The sequence below is a fragment of the Sander vitreus genome, chromosome 14 (genome assembly GCF_031162955.1).
Source record: "Sander vitreus isolate 19-12246 chromosome 14, sanVit1, whole genome shotgun sequence".
Taxonomy (NCBI): Eukaryota; Metazoa; Chordata; class Actinopteri; order Perciformes; family Percidae; genus Sander; species Sander vitreus.
Window position 1 is genome coordinate 2121244 of NC_135868.1, and position 20262 is coordinate 2141505.

Here is a 20262-nt window from a genome sequence, read left to right on the forward strand (position 1 = left end):
TTCTACAAATGCTTTGAAAACTACTTAAAGAACAGAGACTACCTTGTGTCTTTAGGTAATTACACATCTGAGCGGACAAATATGAAAAGCGGAGTTCCCCAAGGCGCCATTTTGGGGGCATCTTCTGTTTAACAGCTACACTAATCGCTCATTCTGTTATGTCTATAATTCTGTACTTCTAAATTGCTGCTTGTTGTTGGGCTGCTTTTTTTGTATGCGTGTTTTGTTTCCACTTTTATTTTTACATTTTAATATTTTATACAGCACCTCTGTGCTTCTTTGTATAGCACTTTGGTCAGCTTAAGGTGTATTTAAATGTGCTCTGGAAGTAAACTTTACTTACTTAACATGCTTCCATTGGCTCAGATTATAAAAAACAACACAAATTTCTTATTTGTTGGCAAATAAATAAAAATGCAAGATTCTTCATCTGCAATACACAGAGTGGCGCTGGCATGATTCTATTTCATAGTAAGCGCCCGCCTGCTGGAGCAGTTTACTGTGCTAGAAATCAGCTGTTCTTATAATTTTTAATGTGTAAGAGTGTGCTCCTAGTGTACTTTTCATCATATCATGATGATGAGCAGATCATGAAAATATTTCACTAAAGCTTTATGTGAGAGAGAGAGAGACACACACACACAGAGAGAGAGAGAGAGAGAGAGAGAGAGACAGAGAGAGACAGAGAGCAACAGAGAGACAAAGACAGAGAGAGAGAGACACAGGCTCAGTGACCACCAACTGGCCCTAGAGACAGGAAGACTCAGACAGACAGGTCAGAGAGAGAAAGAGAGACAGGCCACAACCTGAGGGACTCACCACTATAAGATCCCAACATTACAGATTGGTTTAGGATTGTACAGTAATTATATTGTACAAAACTGTTAGGTATTATATAGTGTTATGTAATTGTTTTGTAATGTAGTATGTTGTGTAACTATCAGTACAGTATAGAATCTATGTGACACCTACTGTATGTATATGAGATATGTGCTATATATGCATTTTCTGTAAATCGCTTTGGCAACAACATGTTTTCTTTGTTCATGCCAATAAAGCAAATTGAACTGAATTGAGAGACACCGTGAGAGAGAGAGAGAGAGAGAGAGAGACAGAGAGAGAGAGAGAGAGAGAGAGAGGTGGATGCGCTCAGAGTAACCTGATTTCTCTGTGTGCCATGTAAACATCATATGATGACTGTGAACAGAGCTGCAAGTAGGCATTGTTCTCATTAGACGTATAGGATAACGGCTGCCGGTGCCGGTGTCCCTAATGGTTTCCAAACTAACTGGTTTCCGTATATTGTGTTTACCTAGCTATATACCACTAATAAATATATATATATCAGTTGTTGCCTGCCTCTCTCCCACAATCACAAACTAAAGTGCTAATTTTGAAATTGCTTCCCAGATCTACTGCGGCGAATACGATGGTATAAGTGAACACTACATCACAACCAGAACACAAGAAATGTAACCCTTGTGTTGTCCTCGGGTCAGTTATTGGTGACCCGTTTTCTAAGTTTTTTATATCAGAAATATGGGTTTCTTTGAACCAAAATGCCCAAAAATAACATGGATGCATGCATGAACCCATATAACCATCTTGCAGGTAAAATTTGTGATTACATTCATTGAATTTTGGGTGTTTTATTCAACTTTTTATAACATTTTAATTTTTTTTTTTAAATGGTTTAAAAACAGCATCGTGACTAAACTTTGATACAAACCAGTCTGTGATTCACTCAACATCCTCTGATCTTAACTATTAGTCCAAATAATTCATAATTCCGGCTTAACTCACAAATTAGGTATAATGTCATATAAATTAGGTTTATTGACCATGAATTTAAAATAGGGCTGGGCGATATGGAGAAAATCAGATATCACAAAATTCTTGACCAAATACCTCAATATTGATATTGTGGCGATATTTTAGGATTGACAATTGGTGCTTTAACAAAGTATCTTCAGACTTAGATTTTAGATAAATAATCATCAGTAATGTGGACATAATGTCTAAGTTGACATTTGAAAGTTATCCCCTCTTACAGTGTGGATGGTTTGCTGCTTGCTCCTGCCTCTGCTTGCATATTTCTGCTGATAATCTTGCTTTTCCTCTGTGAGAAACTATGAGCAGCGGCTCTTGGATACTTATAAATCACTGGACTATGCATTTTTTGTAGACACAGTAGGCTATTGCCATATTTCAACATTTTTCTGCGTGAGCGTGGCCTACCAATAGCTCAAGCCTGTACTACAGTGACTGGAAACGTGGTACTTAGCTAAAGCTAATTAGCAGCAAGATGTCTCCCTTGTCCATGGATGACTACAACAAACTCCTTCAGAAGATTGCAGTTCTGGAAACCAAAATTCACCGGTTAGAAGTAAACGTGGAAGTGAACGGACCATGTGGGAATGACACCACTTTACCAGTGACCCAAAACAATGGTCAAAAGCATGCTAACCCACGGCTAATTAGCACCAACAAGACTACAAAGAGGACGACTAACGGGCCACATGATGTTGTAAAGCAACAGTCTGAATTGCAAAAACTGGACTTTATGAATCTGCTGAACACAGTCAGCTCCCTAAACGCGGAGGTGTTTATCAGTGGCCCTATACCGCCAGTCAGAAGAGGAGCTGAGAGATTATGCAGACTGTTGGCACTGAACAGATGGCTTTCAGCTGCATGTACCGTCCACTCTCTGCGGTTCATTGAAAATTTTAACATTTTCTGGGACCGCAGACATCTTTTTAAAGCAGATAGACTTTTCCTTAACAAGCCAGGAGTAAAGCTGTTCACCTCCAACCTACTTTACATTCTGCGCCACACATCTGCTCCCTCAGTCAAGGACATGAGACAAGAGGAATCTAAACAAGAGGAAGACATAACAAAGCACGGCAGTGATCTACCACAGCCCCCACCTGTGCAGAGATTTGACCATGGGAGATACGAGAAATCTCAACCCCCCTCTTCACCGGTCCAACACTCTCCACTCACCCTTTCCCTTCCTTCCCCCTGCCCCATGTTGGATTTCAGTGGCAGTATGAGGCAGCTGGTGGATGCTGGAACCAGCTTTGCCCCCCTTCATTCTCCCAACGTTCACCCCCGGCCAAAAGTGGAACCCCAGGCACCTCTGCCAGGATGGCAGCAAATTCCCTCTCCCCAGACTGATAAGGATCCCTGTGTATTCAATTCTTCTTCAATCTATGTTGTGATAGGTAATAGAAAAAGAATGGTGAATCCGCTAAGTAAGAAAAAGAAGCACTTAACTGCAAACTTAGCAAATTGAACATCCATTACTCGCCAGCCACAGCCTGTCCTAAAAAAAATGAAACAGATCATTCTTTTAACACGCTAACACTAGTCTTACTAAACGTCAGGTCTTTGGCCGGAAAATCATTTTTAGGGCCTGAGCGCCAACAGTGGCGAAGGCCCTATTGAACCTGAAGGAATTATTATTATTACGGCAAATAAATTGCCTTTTTGAGGGGCTTAACATACTCAAAAAACTCACCAAAATTGGCGATCGCATCAAGTCTGGTGAAAGTTTACGTATTTTAAGGGTTTCGGGAATAGGCGCACAAAAATGGCTCGCTAGCGCCCCCCCTACAATGTTAAATAAATTAAGCCCCTGCAGTACGTTTAACGTAGACTCACGAAACTTGGTACACATATGTAACATGTCAAGACGTACAAAAAACTTCATTGGAGCCATACCCTAAACCCAACAGGAAGTTTCCATTTTTAATTGAAAGTTCAAAATTAGTAAGATTTTGGCCATTTTCACGTCGTACTTTAACCAACTCCTCCTAGACATTTCATCCGATCGACTTCAAATTTGGTCTGTACCATCTCAACACCTTAAAGATGAAAAGTTATTAAAAGAAAAACTTTTCGTCAAACGGTGTGGGCGTGGCATGGCGGCCATTTTGAGTGTTTAGCGATGAACGAGAAAGTGGCTGTAACTACAGTGTACATTGTCATATCTGCTTGAAATTTCCCACAATCAACAAGAGTCCAGGCCTGAGAACATCTACAGACCAGTATTGACTTTTGGTCATAGCGCCCCCAGCTGGCAACAGGAAATCAGCCTTATATGACAAACATCATCCGATTTACATGAAACTTATAATGTGTGGTCTACATGTGATACTGAGCCGCCCCCTATACTTTAACCACGCCCACTTACTCAGGTCACGTCCCCTTTTATAACATTTTAACCTTAAATTAATGGTAGAGTCTTGTGTGAGGTATCATTGAACTCAGCAGATAGTTCCTGCTTCATTTTGTTTCGGTTTGTTCTGCCCCCCTATGCTTAAGCCACGCCCCTTTTCATAACTGGTGACCCGTTTAAGGTAGAGTCTTATGGAAGGTATCAATGAACTCAACAGAGACTTCCTTTTTTATTGGTAAAGGTTTGCCCCGACCTCAATGCTTTGGCCACCCCCTTTTTCACAGCTAATGAACTGTATGACAGAGTCTTGTGTGAGGTATCATTGAACTCAGCAGGGCGTTCCATTCTCATTGGTGACGATTTGCAGTCTCTGAGTGCAAATACACGGTCACAAGGAGCGGTGTCCGCCAGTAACCCCGACGCGCGCAGAGACGCGAGGGCTCGTCCAACGCTGCTTGCAGCTTTAATTAATCAATGATATTATTATTAAGCACAATCTTGATTTTATGTTTTTAACTGAAACCTGGTTAGACCATAATAACAGTGCTGCTGCTCTCATTGAGTCAGTTCCCCCTAACTTCAGTTTTATGAGTGAGAATAGGTGGAGTCGCCATATAGTAGGGCTGAACGATTTTTGAAAATAACCTAATTGCGATTTCTTTCAAAAATATTGCGATTGCGATTATTTTTTAAGCTCTTTGTCTTCTGTATTATTCAACAAAGACAAGCAATACATCATTGTATAGTATGAACAACACAAGATTAGATATTAAACTAACTGTTATTTCCTGGAGGCCTGGATGTGATGATGAAATGAGGTGATGCATGAATTTATATGAATGACATCTTTTATTGAACTCCTTCAGTCCCAGTAGTATACCGAGCACTGACCAAGCCTGGAAGTGGGGTTTTGTAATGGTATTGTGTATTATTTTACTTTTATGGCTACTGTCTGACAATTTTTTTTCAGATTTCATTGTATGGGTTTTATTAAGAAACCAGCCTTTTATGATTAGTAAAGGGTTTAAGGTTGAAATGAAATAAGATCATTAATTGTTTTTCAAAAAGTGTGAATTCAACCAAAAGGGTTTTGCGAAGTCTTTCCTTTCCAAAGAAAGAAACTAAGACTTATAGTGATGACTATATTTTAAAATAAACACACTTTTTCCACGCCAGAATGGGTGGCAAACAGAGTAAGACACACGTCCCGGGGGGACCAATACTGGATATGATTTTATTCATTTTTTTCATCATTACTCCAGATTTCCTTGTGTGGGTTTTACTAAGAACCAGCCTTTTACGAACAGTAATGGGTTTAAGGTTGAAATAAGATCACGAATTACAACAAAGTGTGAATTTCAACCAAAAGGGTTTTTGCGAAGTTTTTCCAAAGAAAGAAACTAAGACTTATAGTGACGACTATATTTTAAAATAAAAGTACTTTTCCAAGCCAAGATGGGTGGCAAGCAGAGAACACCACACGTCCCAGAGGGACCAATGATGACAAAAAATGTTTTAATGTTTAAAAATGTTTAACTGTTTTAAACAGCTCTTTAATGTTTAATTTCTTATACTGCACTGTAACTCTTATTCTCGTATTCTGTTTTTTATTTTTATTTAAATAGTTTTTTATGTAAAAGCATGGATGGACAACAATTTCATGGTTGAAGGGAAGACAACACCAGGGTTAAATAAAATGCCGCCCGACGCTGTGATCTCTCCTGCTTCCTGTTACCTATTAACTATTTAACTATGCAACTTTTAGGTTTTTTTCTGGGTCAACATTTTAAATTCACACTTTCACTTTTTTTTTTTATAAAGTTTAATGCAAGTTTTTCTAGATACTTTTGTGGCTTCTTTTCCCGATGCTTTTTTTTTTTTTTTGTTGACATTTTTCGTTTATTTTTTCCCAACATTTGTCACTTTTTTTTAACGTTCTTTTATAAAACAAAACTTGTTTTCAAATTCTGTAAATTGAATAAAACATCCACATTCAATGAAAGTAGTGAACTGATCATTGATTTCACGTGTGAGGAGCGATGTACGGAACCATCCACGTTATTGTTTTTGACAATCTGGTTGAAAGAAACCCAAATTTCTGATATGGAAACTTCTTGAAAACATCCCAAAAGTATCGTTATATTATTATATATTAACCACTAGCCTACGACGACACAGGCCTATGATTAATACATCACTTTAAATAGTGACGATCTAACTCAGAGAAAACTGTAAACATACAATATAGCCGAGCGAGCCACTGAGCCAGGAGAAGATACACAAACAATAGATGAATAAATAAATATGAGTAAACAGAAGAAATAGTCAAATGTATTTACTATTACAGAATGGCAGGATTGTACAGTCACATTATTATTGCACTGTGTGTGTGTGTGTGTGTGTGTGTGTGTGTGTGTGTGTGTGTGTATCAGTGTGTGTTTGTCTATGTGTGTATCAGTGTGTGTGTTTGTCTATGTGTGTCTCTGTGTCTGTGTTTGTCTGTGTGTGTGTGTGTGTGTGTGTGTGTCTGTCTGTGTGTGTGTGTGTCTGTGTTTGTCTATGTGTGTATCAGTGTGTGTTTGTCTATGTGTGTATCAGTGTGTGTTTGTCTATGTCTGTCTGTGTGTGTGTGTGTGTGTGTTTGTCTGTGTGTGTATCAGTGTGTGTTTGTCTATGTGTGTGTGTGTGTGTGTGTGTCTGTGTCTGTGTGTGTGTGTGTGTGTGTGTGTGTGTGTGTGTGTGTGTGTGTGTGTGTGTGTGTGTGTGTGTGTGTGTCTCTGTCTGTCTGTCTGTGTGTGTGTATCAGTGTGTGTTTGTCTATGTGTGTCTGTGTGTGTGTGTGTCTGTCTGTCTGTGTTTGTCTATGTGTGTATCAGTGTGTGTTTGTCTATGTGTGTATCAGTGTGTGTGTGTGTGTCTGTGTCTGTGTGTGTGTGTGTGTGTGTGTGTGTCTGTGTGTGTGTGTGTGTGTGTGTCTGTGTCTGTGTGTGTGTGTGTCTGTGTGTGTGTCTGTGTGTATGTGTGTGTGTGTGTGTGTGTGTGTGTGTGTGTGTGTGTGTGTGTGTGTGTGTGTGTGTGTGTGTGTGTCTGTGTGTGTGTCTGTGTGTGTGTCTGTGTGTATGTGTGTGTGTGTGTGTGTGTAATATTCTACCCACAAGTTCTGAAGGCATGGACCTAATGATGTACAGTGAAGCTCCATTCTGTGCAGGCCTACTGAATAGTAAAAGATACCTCTGTGTTTGTGTGTCTATCCAACGCCATGTTCTAATCTAACTCCAACACAGCATAGTAACCCTAGTTACATCATGTAACCCTGGTGTTGTCTTCCCTTCGACCGTGAACTTGTTGCCCATCCAGGTCAAAAGCGAAATTAAATTGTTGGCTCTTTTTTATGCTTTTGACACTTTTTAAAACGTTTTTGTCACTGCATAGGTTATGTGGAAATGTGTCATTTGTGCAATACGTATGGCTATTGGGGTTGGGCAATATGTTAGTTGTGCAATATCTCATTGTGCAAGGGCTGTGTTACACTTAATGTGGAGAATGCAGCAGACAGGTTGTTCAATTAAAAACTGACACTGAAAGGAGGAGTTAATGTGCTACTATATAGGGACCTGTCTAATGTATATGAGAGTATTACTATATAGGGACCTGTCTAATGTATATGACAGTATTACTATATAGGGACCTGTCTAATGTATATGACAGTATTACTATATAGGGATCTGTCTAATGTATATGACAGTATTACTATATAGGGATCTGTCTAATGTATATGACAGTATTACTATATAGGGACCTGTCTAATGTATATGACAGTATTACTATATAGGGATCTGTCTAATGTATATGACAGTATTACTATATAGGGATCTGTCTAATGTATATGACAGTATTACTATATAGGGACCTGTCTAATGTATATGACAGTATTACTATATAGGGACCTGTCTAATGTATATGACAGTATTACTATATAGGGACCTGTCTAATGTATATCAGTATTACTATATAGGGACCTGTCTAATGTATATGAGAGTATTACTATATAGGGACCTGTCTAATGTATATGAGAGTATTACTATATGGGGACCTGTCTAATGTATATGACAGTATTACTATATAGGGGACCTGTCTAATGTATATGAGAGTATTACTATATAGGGGACCTGTCTAATGTATATGAGAGTATTACTATATGGGGACCTGTCTAATGTATATGACAGTATTACTATATAGGGGACCTGTCTAATGTATATGACAGTATTACTATATAGGGGACCTGTCTAATGTATATGACAGTATTACTATATAGGGGACCTGTCTAATGTATATGAGAGTATTACTATATAGGGACCTGTCTAATGTATATGAGAGTATTACTATATGGGGACCTGTCTAATGTATATGAGAGTATTACTATATGGGGACCTGTCTAATGTATATGAGAGTATTACTATATAGGGGACCTGTCTAATGTATATGACAGTATTACTATATAGGGGACCTGTCTAATGTATATGACAGTATTACTATATAGGGACCTGTCTAATGTATATGAGAGTATTACTATATAGGGACCTGTCTAATGTATATGACAGTATTACTATATAGGGGACCTGTCTAATGTATATGACAGTATTACTATATGGGGACCTGTCTAATGTATATGAGAGTATTACTATATGGGGACCTGTCTAATGTATATGAGAGTATTACTATATAGGGACCTGTCTAATGTATATGAGAGTATTACTATATAGGGACCTGTCTAATGTATATGAGTATTACTATATAGGGACCTGTCTAATGTATATGAGAGTATTACTATATAGGGACCTGTCTAATGTATATGAGTATTACTATATAGGGATCTGTCTAATGTATATGACAGTATTACTATATAGGGATCTGTCTAATGTATATGAGAGTATTACTATATAGGGACCTGTCTAATGTATATGAGAGTATTACTATATAGGGGACCTGTCTAATGTATATGAGAGTATTACTATATAGGGGACCTGTCTAATGTATATGACAGTATTACTATATAGGGGACCTGTCTAATGTATATGACAGTATTACTATATAGGGACCTGTCTAATGTATATGAGTATTACTATATAGGGACCTGTCTAATGTATATGAGAGTATTACTATATAGGGACCTGTCTAATGTATATGAAAGTATTACTATATAGGGACCTGTCTAATGTATATGAGAGTATTACTATATAGGGACCTGTCTAATGTATATGAGAGTATTACTATATAGGGGACCTGTCTAATGTATATGACAGTATTACTATATAGGGGACCTGTCTAATGTATATGACAGTATTACTATATAGGGGACCTGTCTAATGTATATGACAGTATTACTATATGGGGACCTGTCTAATGTATATGAGAGTATTACTATATGGGGACCTGTCTAATGTATATGACAGTATTACTATATAGGGACCTGTCTAATGTATATGAGAGTATTACTATATGGGGATCTGTCTAATGTATATGACAGTATTACTATATGGGGACCTGTCTAATGTATATGAGAGTATTACTATATAGGGACCTGTCTAATGTATATGAGAGTATTACTATATAGGGACCTGTCTAATGTATATGAGAGTATTACTATATGGGGACCTGTCTAATGTATATGAGAGTATTACTATATAGGGACCTGTCTAATGTATATGAGAGTATTACTATATAGGGGACCTGTCTAATGTATATGACAGTATTACTATATAGGGACCTGTCTAATGTATATGAGAGTATTACTATATAGGGACCTGTCTAATGTATATGACAGTATTACTATATAGGGACCTGTCTAATGTATATGACAGTATTACTATATAGGGGACCTGTCTAATGTATATGACAGTATTACTATATAGGGACCTGTCTAATGTATATGACAGTATTACTATATAGGGGACCTGTCTAATGTATATGAGAGTATTACTATATAGGGACCTGTCTAATGTATATGACAGTATTACTATATAGGGATCTGTCTAATGTATATGACAGTATTACTATATAGGGATCTGTCTAATGTATATGAGAGTATTACTATATAGGGACCTGTCTAATGTATATGAGAGTATTACTATATAGGGTCCTGTCTAATGTATATGAGAGTATTACTATATAGGGACCTGTCTAATGTATATGACAGTATTACTATATAGGGACCTGTCTAATGTATATGAGAGTATTACTATATAGGGGACCTGTCTAATGTATATGACAGTATTACTATATAGGGACCTGTCTAATGTATATGAGAGTATTACTATATAGGGACCTGTCTAATGTATATGAGAGTATTACTATATGGGGTCCTGTCTAATGTATATGAGAGTATTACTATATAGGGACCTGTCTAATGTATATGAGAGTATTACTATATGGGGATCTGTCTAATGTATATGACAGTATTACTATATGGGGACCTGTCTAATGTATATGACAGTATTACTATATGGGGATCTGTCTAATGTATATGACAGTATTACTATATGGGGACCTGTCTAATGTATATGAGAGTATTACTATATGGGGACCTGTCTAATGTATATGAGAGTATTACTATATAGGGACCTGTCTAATGTATATGAGAGTATTACTATATAGGGACCTGTCTAATGTATATGAGAGTATTACTATATAGGGACCTGTCTAATGTATATGAGAGTATGTTTTGAGATATGTTTATTTTCTGTATTTTGTGTTGTCTTTGTACAGCTGCGGAATTGACAGAGTCCAAAACTAATTTCCCTTCGGGGACAATAAAGTATATCTTATCTGTATCTATCGTAATATAGCCGTAGCCGCGAGAAAAGAAGTACGTGGCTGAGACGGTTCAACAGTGTGTTGTTAACAAACCAAATACCTTACTGGAAACAAACGTTTTCAAGGGTGTGTGTGTGTGTGTGTGTGTGTGTGTGTGTCTGTGTGAGTGTGTGTCTGTCTGTATGTGTGTGTGTGTGTGTGTGTGTGTGTGTGTGTGTGTGTGTGTGTGTAGTGTGTGTGTCAGTGTGTGTGTGTGTGTGTCAGTGTGTGTCAGTGTGTGTGTGTGTGTGTGTGTGTGTGTGTGTGTGTGTGTGTCACGTGTGTGTGTGTGTGTGTGTGTGTGTGTGTGTGTCAGTGTGTGTGTGTGTGTGTGTGTGTGTGTGTGTGTGTGTGTGTGTGTGTGTGTGTGTGTGTGTGTGTGTGTGTGTGTGTGTGTGTGTGTGTGTGTGTGTGTGTGTGTGTGTGTCAGTGTGTGTCAGTGTGTGTGTGTGTGTGTGTGTGTGTGTCAGTGTGTGTGTGTTTACCTAACAGCAGCAGTTGTTGCCTGCCTCTCTCTCCAGATTCGTCACACAATCACAAACACATGATCTGTTCTTGTTCATATGTAGACCACATTGGACCAGGTCCAGATCCAAAACCACTACACCTAGACTTGTCAAATCTGGACTAAATTATCCCAGAGAGGCTAAAGATTCTTAAAAACACAGTTTCAGATTTGTGAAAACTTTATTCCATTTGTGAAAAAGCAATAAAGGAAGAATTCACTTATTGTAATGTGTGTGTTGTGGGCTACATATGAAAAACAATCAGTGAAATCTCCCTTTATTGCATTTTCACAAATATAATACAGCTTTCACAAATCTAACAGTGTGTTTTAGACATAATCAATAATTAACCTTAATGACTTACACGCTTTCAATACAGTCAGAGTCTCCAAAGAGGTGTCTGTCAGCAACGGAAGTTGTTTCCCTGCTGAATAGGAAGTCAACTTCAGCGTCGTGAATACACACGCGTCACGCTTAACATCGATTGGCTCAGTCATTTAACGTCTCGACCCGAAAGCTGCAAAACATTTTAATAAAGATGTGACGGGTCCGCGATGACCACCAGCTGTCAGGAGGAAGTAAAGGGAACATACCTGCTCTGTGTAACCGAAGCTGAGGGCTGAAAACAGCGTCCAGTAGCTCCCGTTGTCGCTCGTTCTCCTCTTTTGAACGACAAAGTTCCTCCTCGTACTCTGCTATCGTTCTTTCAAACAGCCCAAATATCTCTTCAGCAGCCGCAGTTAGTCGCTGCTCCACCAACGCTCTCAGCATCTGGACTTTACACATTTTACCTCTTTCTCTACACAACTAAGACGCTCTGCTAACACACCTTTCTGCTAGACGCCATCTTGTTCAAAGAGTGACGTTAGCCGCAGTGAAGGCTACAGCTTCCGGTGCAGATCAGTTGCTGAGCTTCAAAATAAAAGTCCGGAAGTGTCTAATACACTAAATATTTTTAATACATTTTCAGGGCTCTGAGAAAAACAATGAACCACATTCAGAAGATGATGGAAGTTTGTTTCCCGTTTCTTAAAGTTTTATAAGAAAAGCGCGTATGCCGACAACTGCATTTAGTTTCACCTGTTCCCTAACCCAGGCCAGCGTCCAAAATAGAAATATACTTTAACAGACAGACAGATTAGTTGTTGAGCTTCAAAATAAAAGTCCGGAAGTGTTTCAGGCTTCTTTAGAAAAACACACAGCAAGATAAATGATTAAAATACACGTCTGAAGAAAGACAAATATTTGATTGCATTTTTCAGAGCTCTGAGAAAGCTATTCAAGATGATGGTAGATTGTTTCCCTTTCCTTTAAAGGTTCATTTCATTCTTTTTTTAACCTGGACTTGGATTTGGGTCCACTTGACCGAGAAGTTTTGTTCTCGGAGTGTTGTTCTCTTTTTGTTGTTTGTCTCAAGGTGACATGTTAATGTTCATGTTTTTATTTGACAGTTTATTGTCATATGAAATTATACTTATCTGTCAAAACTTCAACTTCTCACCAGATCAACTACAGCAGTAGGGATCAGTTGCTGAGCTATAAAATAAAAGTCCAGGAAGTGTTTTAGGCTTCTTTGTAAAAACACAGCGGAATATAAATGATTAAGATACACTTTAAAATACACGTGTTGCATGGAGAAACTATAGAAACGGGTCAAATTTGACCCAAGGACAGTTACAGAGGGCTGAGCGCCGACTAGTGGACAACAGGCCCAATAACACTGGGCCAAAACTCACTACACACATAACTCTTAAGGCTGTTTTATGCTTCCACGTTGAATCGACGGCGTACCCCCGCAGACCCCTCTGCGTCGCCGTGAACCCCCCTCCGAGCCCTCCGCTGTAGCTCGACTTGCACCTCCAAAAATTTGTAACTCTATCTATCTCTATCATCTCTTTATCAGGATGCATAGTATCCAGGAAACTATGCATCCTGATAACGGTCCCTTGGCCTTTGGAATTAAAATAGCCCCCCATCATCACATACCCTTCACCATACCCCCCACATCATCACATACCCTTCACCATACCCCCACATCATCACATACCCTTCACCATACCACCCCATCATTACATACCCTTCACCATACCCCCACATCATCACATACCCTTCACCATACCCCCCACATCATCACATACCCTTCACCATACCCCCCCATCATCACATACCCTTCACCATACCCCCACATCATCACATACCCTTCACCATACCCCCCACATCATCATACCCTTCACCATACCCCCACATCATCACATACCCTTCACCATACCCCCACATCATCACATACCCTTCACCATACCCCCACATCATCACATACCCTTCACCATACCCCCACATCATCACATACCCTTCACCATACCCCACATCATCACATACCCTTCACCATACCCCCACATCATCACATACCCTTCACCATACCACCCCATCATTACATACCCTTCACCATACCCCCACATCATCACATACCCTTCACCATACCCCCCACATCATCACATACCCTTCACCATACCCCCCACATCATCACATACCCTTCACCATACCCCCCCCCCACATCATCACATACCCTTCACCATACCCCCACATCATCACATACCCTTCACCATACCCCCACATCATCACATACCCTTCACCATACCCCCCACATCATCACATACCCTTCACCATACCCCCCCATCATCACATACCCTTCACCATACCCCCCACATCATCACATACCCTTCACCATACCCCCCCCACATCATCACATACCCTTCACCATACCCCCCACATCATCACATACCCTTCACCATACCCCCCACATCATCACATACCCTTCACCATACCCCCCACATCATCACATACCCTTCACCATACCCCCCACATCATCACATACCCTTCACCATACCCCCCCCCCACATCATCACATACCCTTCACCATACCCCCCACATCATCACATACCCTTCACCATACCCCCCCATCATCACATACCCTTCACCATACCCCCCACATCATCACATACCCTTCACCATACCCCCCACATCATCACATACCCTTCACCATACCCCCCCACATCATCACATACCCTTCACCATACCCCCCACATCATCACATACCCTTCACCATACCCCCCACATCATCACATACCCTTCACCATACCCCCCACATCATCACATACCCTTCACCATACCCCCCACATCATCACATACCCTTCACCATACCCCCCACATCATCACATACCCTTCACCATACCCCCCACATCATCACATACCCTTCACCATACCCCCCACATCATCACATACCCTTCACCATACCCCCCCATCATCACATACCCTTCACCATACCCCCCCCCCACATCATCACATACCCTTCACCATACCCCCCACATCATCACATACCCTTCACCATACCCCCCACATCATCACATACCCTTCACCATACCCCCCACATCATCACATACCCTTCACCATACCCCCCACATCATCACATACCCTTCACCATACCCCCACATCATCACATACCCTTCACCATACCTAGAGATTAACATGGTTTTATTTCAGTTAGTCTAATAGCTGGTTTGATTTGCATTGAGAGATGATCTCATGGAAAGTACCCCATGTTAATCTCTAGGTATGGTGAAGGGTATGTGATGATGGGGGGGTATGGTGAAGGGTATGTGATGATGTGGGGGGGGTATGGTGAAGGGTATGTGATGATGTGGGGGGTATGGTGAAGGGTATGTGATGATGGGGGGGTATAGTGAAGGGTATGTGATGATGGGGGGGTATGGTGAAGGGTGCGTGATGATGGGGGGGTATGGTGAAGGGTGTGTGATGATGTGGGGGTATGGTGAAGGGTATGTGATGATGGGGGGGTATGGTGAAGGGGTATGTGATGATGGGGGGTATGGTGAAGGGTATGTGATGATGGGGGGGTATGGTGAAGGGTATGTGATGATGGGGGGGTATGGTGAAGGGTATGTGATGATGGGGGGACCAAGGGACCTTTATCAGGATCATAGTATCCTGGATCCATGAAATAACTGGCCTTTCAAAATAAAAGCCTGCCTGCCTCTATGGGAATCTAACATAGGGGTGTACTGACTTATACCTCCTGTATTTTAAGGAAGAACATTTATTTATTTCTGATACATTATTCATTCACAAAGAAAATTGGTGCCCTTAAAGGTTGGATTGTTCCTCATTTTTTTAATTAAGGCATTAAGATCAATTTCTAAAAGATGATTTTTGTATTCCTCTTTTTTGTATTCCTCTTTTTAGTCAACTTAAGCATGGGTTCATGAACGTATGAGTGCCACTGTAACTGTTTTAACTGCTTTATTCTTGCATTTTTACTGATGCTTGTGTCATTGCACTTTCCCTTTGGTGCAGTATCACTGAAAATGTCCCCACTGTGGGACTCGTTAAGGACCTTATCTTATTCTGTTGTTAGAATGAGCTTTTTCCAGCTTCGTCTCCTGGCTAAAGTTAAGCCCTTCCTCAACAGGCACGATCTAGAAAAGGTGATTCCTGCTTTCATTAGTTCACGGTTGGATTACTGTAATGCTCTTTATGTTGGTCTGAATCAGACCTCCATCTCACGACTTCAACTTGAGCAAAACGCTTTTTAACAAATGCATCTAGACGTGCACACATCACTCCCGCTCTCTACACCCTCCATCGGCTCCCTGTGCATTTTAGAATCGATTTAAAGATTTTATTGTTTGTTTTCAAGGCCTTAAATAGCCTGGCCCTGGAGTATTTGTCCAAGATTTTAACCCTGCGTGAGCCAAACCGGTCATTGCGGTCTTCAAATCAGCTGGTTTTAGAAGTCCCAAGGTCTAGGTGATCTGCCCCGAGATTCCCTCTCCTCCTGTTTCTATGTAACCTTTTCTGATTTTATTATTTTCTATGTTTCATTTTTTTCATTGTATGATATGTTGTTTTATTCTTGGTTCCTGATGTGAAGCACTTTGGATACCTGCTGGTTGCTGTAAAGTACAATATAAATAAAGGTCGATTGATTGATTGCTTATTCTAAATTTTAATATGTTTGTATTTTTCAGAACTCTCAATTGCCAAGATGACCAACATATGACCAAAGCTGCCATATTCCTAGTCATTGCTTTGCCAAATCGTCTGTGGTAAGTTCACAAAATCTTAATTGGAAATGGGAGTAGGACGTAAAGAGAAAGAGGGCAGCATAAAATGGCACCTTTGGTATCAACAGTAAATACTTTGAAGTTAAAAACCTTGATGTTAGTCCTTTTAAAAGATAATTTGGGGTATTTTAGCTGTAGACAGGAAGGGGGGGAGAGAGCGCGGGGGAAGACATGCAGCAAATGGCCTCAGGTCGGACTTGAACCCTGAGCTGCTGCGTCGAGGACTGAGCCTCTGCAATTGGGCGCCTGCTCTACCAGGTGAGCTACCCAGGCGCCCAATGTTAGTCCTTTTAGAGAGAAAGTTAGGCCATATTTTATGGGTTGATGAATAACTTGCTGTTTAAAGCTTTTAGAAAGTTACACAGCATCTACAGGACGTAGAGAGACCTCAGGACGATGTATAAATATAGCATCTACAGGACGTAGAGAGACCTCAGGACGATGTATAAATATAGCATCTACAGGACGTAGAGAGACCTCAGGACGATGTATAAATATAGCATCTACAGGACGTAGAGAGACCTCAGGACGATGTATAAATATAGCATCTACAGGGCGTGAGAGACCTCAGGGACGATGTATAAATATAGCATCTACAGGGCGTAGAGGAGACCTCAGGGCGATGTATAAATATAGCATCTACAGGGCGTAGAGACCTCAGGGACGATGTATAAATATAGCATCTACAGGGCGTAGAGGAGACCTCAGGACGATGTATAAATATAGCATCTACAGGGCGTAGAGAGACATCAGGGCGATGTATAAATATAGCATCTACAGGAGTAGACGATAGAGGACGTAGAGAGCTACAGGGCTCAGGACGATGTATAAATATAGCATCTACAGGACGTAGAGGAGACCTCAGGACGATGTATAAATATAGCATCTACAGGACGTAGAGAGACATCAGGACGATGTATAAATATAGCATCTACAGGACGTAGAGAGACCTCAGGACGATGTATAAATATAGCATCTACAGGACGTAGAGGAGACCTCAGGACGATGTATAAATATAGCATCTACAGGACGTAGAGGAGACCTCAGGACGATGTATAAATATAGCATCTACAGGACGTAGAGGAGACCTCAGGACGATGTATAAATATAGCATCTACAGGACGTAGAGGAGACCTCAGGACGATGTATAAATATAGCATCTACAGGACGTAGAGGAGACCTCAGGGCGATGTATAAATATAGCATCTACAGGGCGTAGAGAGACCTCAGGGCGATGTATAAATATAGCATCTACAGGGCGTAGAGACCTCAGGACGATGTATAAATATAGCATCTACAGGACGTAGAGAGACATCAGGACGATGTATAAATATAGCATCTACAGGACGTAGAGAGACATCAGGACGATGTATAAATATAGCATCTACAGGACGTAGAGAGACATCAGGACGATGTATAAATATAGCATCTACAGGACGTAGAGGAGACCTCAGGACGATGTATAAATATAGCATCTACAGGACGTAGAGAGACCTCAGGACGATGTATAAATATAGCATCTACAGGACGTAGAGGACATTTTTTGGTTCTGAGAACATGGTGAATTAACACAGCAAGTCCAGGAAGTTTTTTTTCACTGCAAGAGAAAGGCATTTTTTAAAAGTCTCTGTGAATTCTCAGTACTTCTGTAGCTTCGATGAATCTCTGTGGTTTGAAGTTTAGTTTCTTTTATCATTGACAGCATTCAGATGATGTTTACCGGTGATTCCCAACCGGGGGGTGCTTGTACCCCAGAGGGTAACTTCTGCTGTTGCTCACTCCAAACTCGTAAAATACGGACGTTTGGACAGTGGCTGTCAGCGTCTGAAGCGACAGAAAAAAGCGCCCTTCAGCGTGTTTGTAGAACGTAGCGGGGAGAGCAGCAGCTCCACGGGGTTTAGAGAGGACGTAACACTAAGAGCAGCTACGGTAGCGAGTAGTATGAAAAAAACAAAAATTCCACGTAGGGAGGTTGGTTGGGGGGGTGGATGGGTCAAACACAGGACTTGTCCTTGGCGAGATTGAGTTTGCGCCCCCACCTTAGTATCGCACTGCCAGATCTCCACAGCGCTGTGTCAGCGATAGAGTAGCAATGTATGTTCATTTTAGTTTCTAGCTTGCATGTAAGTTAGATGGCACCAACATTTAGTCTAATCATAACTGGTCTGGCAACCCAAAGGACAGGGTTTTGTTTCCAGGTTTGTGTGCATGGTGACTTATGATGGGGGGGTCCACCCCCTGACAATTTTGAGCATTAAACACTTAATTTCCTGCATTCAGGGGAATTTTTATGCACCTATTTCTACCTTTTTCTGAATCAATTTATGCTGGAAATATCTTTATGTAAAGGCAAACAGATTACATTCCAAATATAAAAACATAAGGGAATATTTAGCAGTAAGGCTCTCAGGTATTCTGTATTGCTTTCATCTATTTATTCTCCTGTAGATCCACTTTTCTAATTCTATCTGAGTCAGCACACATGTAGCCTAGCATCAGTTACTCTTCCCTCTTTTGCATCTTTGGTTGAGGAAGTAACCTCCTTAAATGTGCATATGACAATTATTCAGCTCAATGATACAATAATTCATTTTAATGGATTAATAAACCCCTGGAATGTTATATTTCAGATGTTTGAGCAATATTTCTGCTCATGTTCAAAACTTTGTGCACATTCAAAATATATCTCATCTGTGCTCTCTGAGATTTGGAGGAGTCGTGATATTTTGAGAAAAATAAAGTGATAATAGGCTATTACAAGAATAAAGTCACTATTTTTCAGAAAATAATGTACCGGCACCCTAGTCTGCTGTGCATTACGTGATATCTCTGCTGATACAGTATCTCAGACCGTCTGACAGACTCAGAGCCCCGTTTGAGACTCTAGTCTCTGAATGAGACGACGTTTAGGGAAGTGGCTGAACGCTGCTCTACATCGGAGGTGGAAACCCGAAACTACTGCAGAAATACACGGAGCACAAAGGGGACACATCTGCCGCAGCGTGTCCACAGCGGAGCGCGTCCATTATAAACCTGAAGCTGCACAGACCACGGAAGGCAGCAGCTCCGTGGTCTGTGCTGCTGCTCGTCTCTATTGTTACAGAGAGAGTGGACACTAAGCGACGCGCAGGTCTGCTTCAGAGCTCCGTGTGTTAAAGTCTGACCCATAGACTGCAAACAGCACGTTACGGGAACTTCAAACTATCAACAATAATCATCAATTCAATCTAAGAATCAGGTTGACAAGTAAACGTGAGGCTGAGGGGGCGCCCTAGGATGATCATGTTAAACATGTTTTATTTCGCTTGTCATTCTAATTCTATTAGTAATGAGAAGTTGACCTAAGGGCGACACGGCGCCCCCAACACACTTGACGCCCTAGGCAATCGCCTAGTTCGCCTATAGCAGTCCTGCGTGCCACGTTTCCTAAACCCAACCGTCCCGTTCTTCTTTTCCTAAACCCAACCGTCCCGTTCTTCCTGCGTGTCACCGACCTTTTCCTCAACATAACTGCGTCAAAAGGGACGCCAATAGTCTGACCAAGCGCGTTTAGATAAAGCGCGTTATATGACGCTAAAGGAGACTT

General features: G+C 40.7%; 1 protein-coding gene across 2 annotated transcripts in view; it reads right to left on the bottom strand.

Moving 5' to 3' along the window:
* LOC144528556 (uncharacterized) overlaps window positions 1–12384 on the bottom strand; it is a 17068-nt gene extending 4684 nt beyond the window's left edge. Inside the window, exons 1-2 of one of the 2 annotated variants that reach the window (XM_078267220.1) lie at window positions 12132–12209; window positions 11903–12055 (exon numbers count right to left, since the gene is read on the bottom strand). In XM_078267220.1, coding sequence (XP_078123346.1) covers window positions 11903–12035 — 133 coding nt within the window. In that variant the 5' untranslated portion in view covers window positions 12036–12055; window positions 12132–12209. Of the gene's footprint in view, window positions 1–11902; window positions 12056–12131 lie in introns of both variants that reach the window. The other variant, XM_078267219.1, reaches the window with a different exon arrangement.
* Between the last annotated feature and the right edge of the window lie 7878 nt (window positions 12385–20262).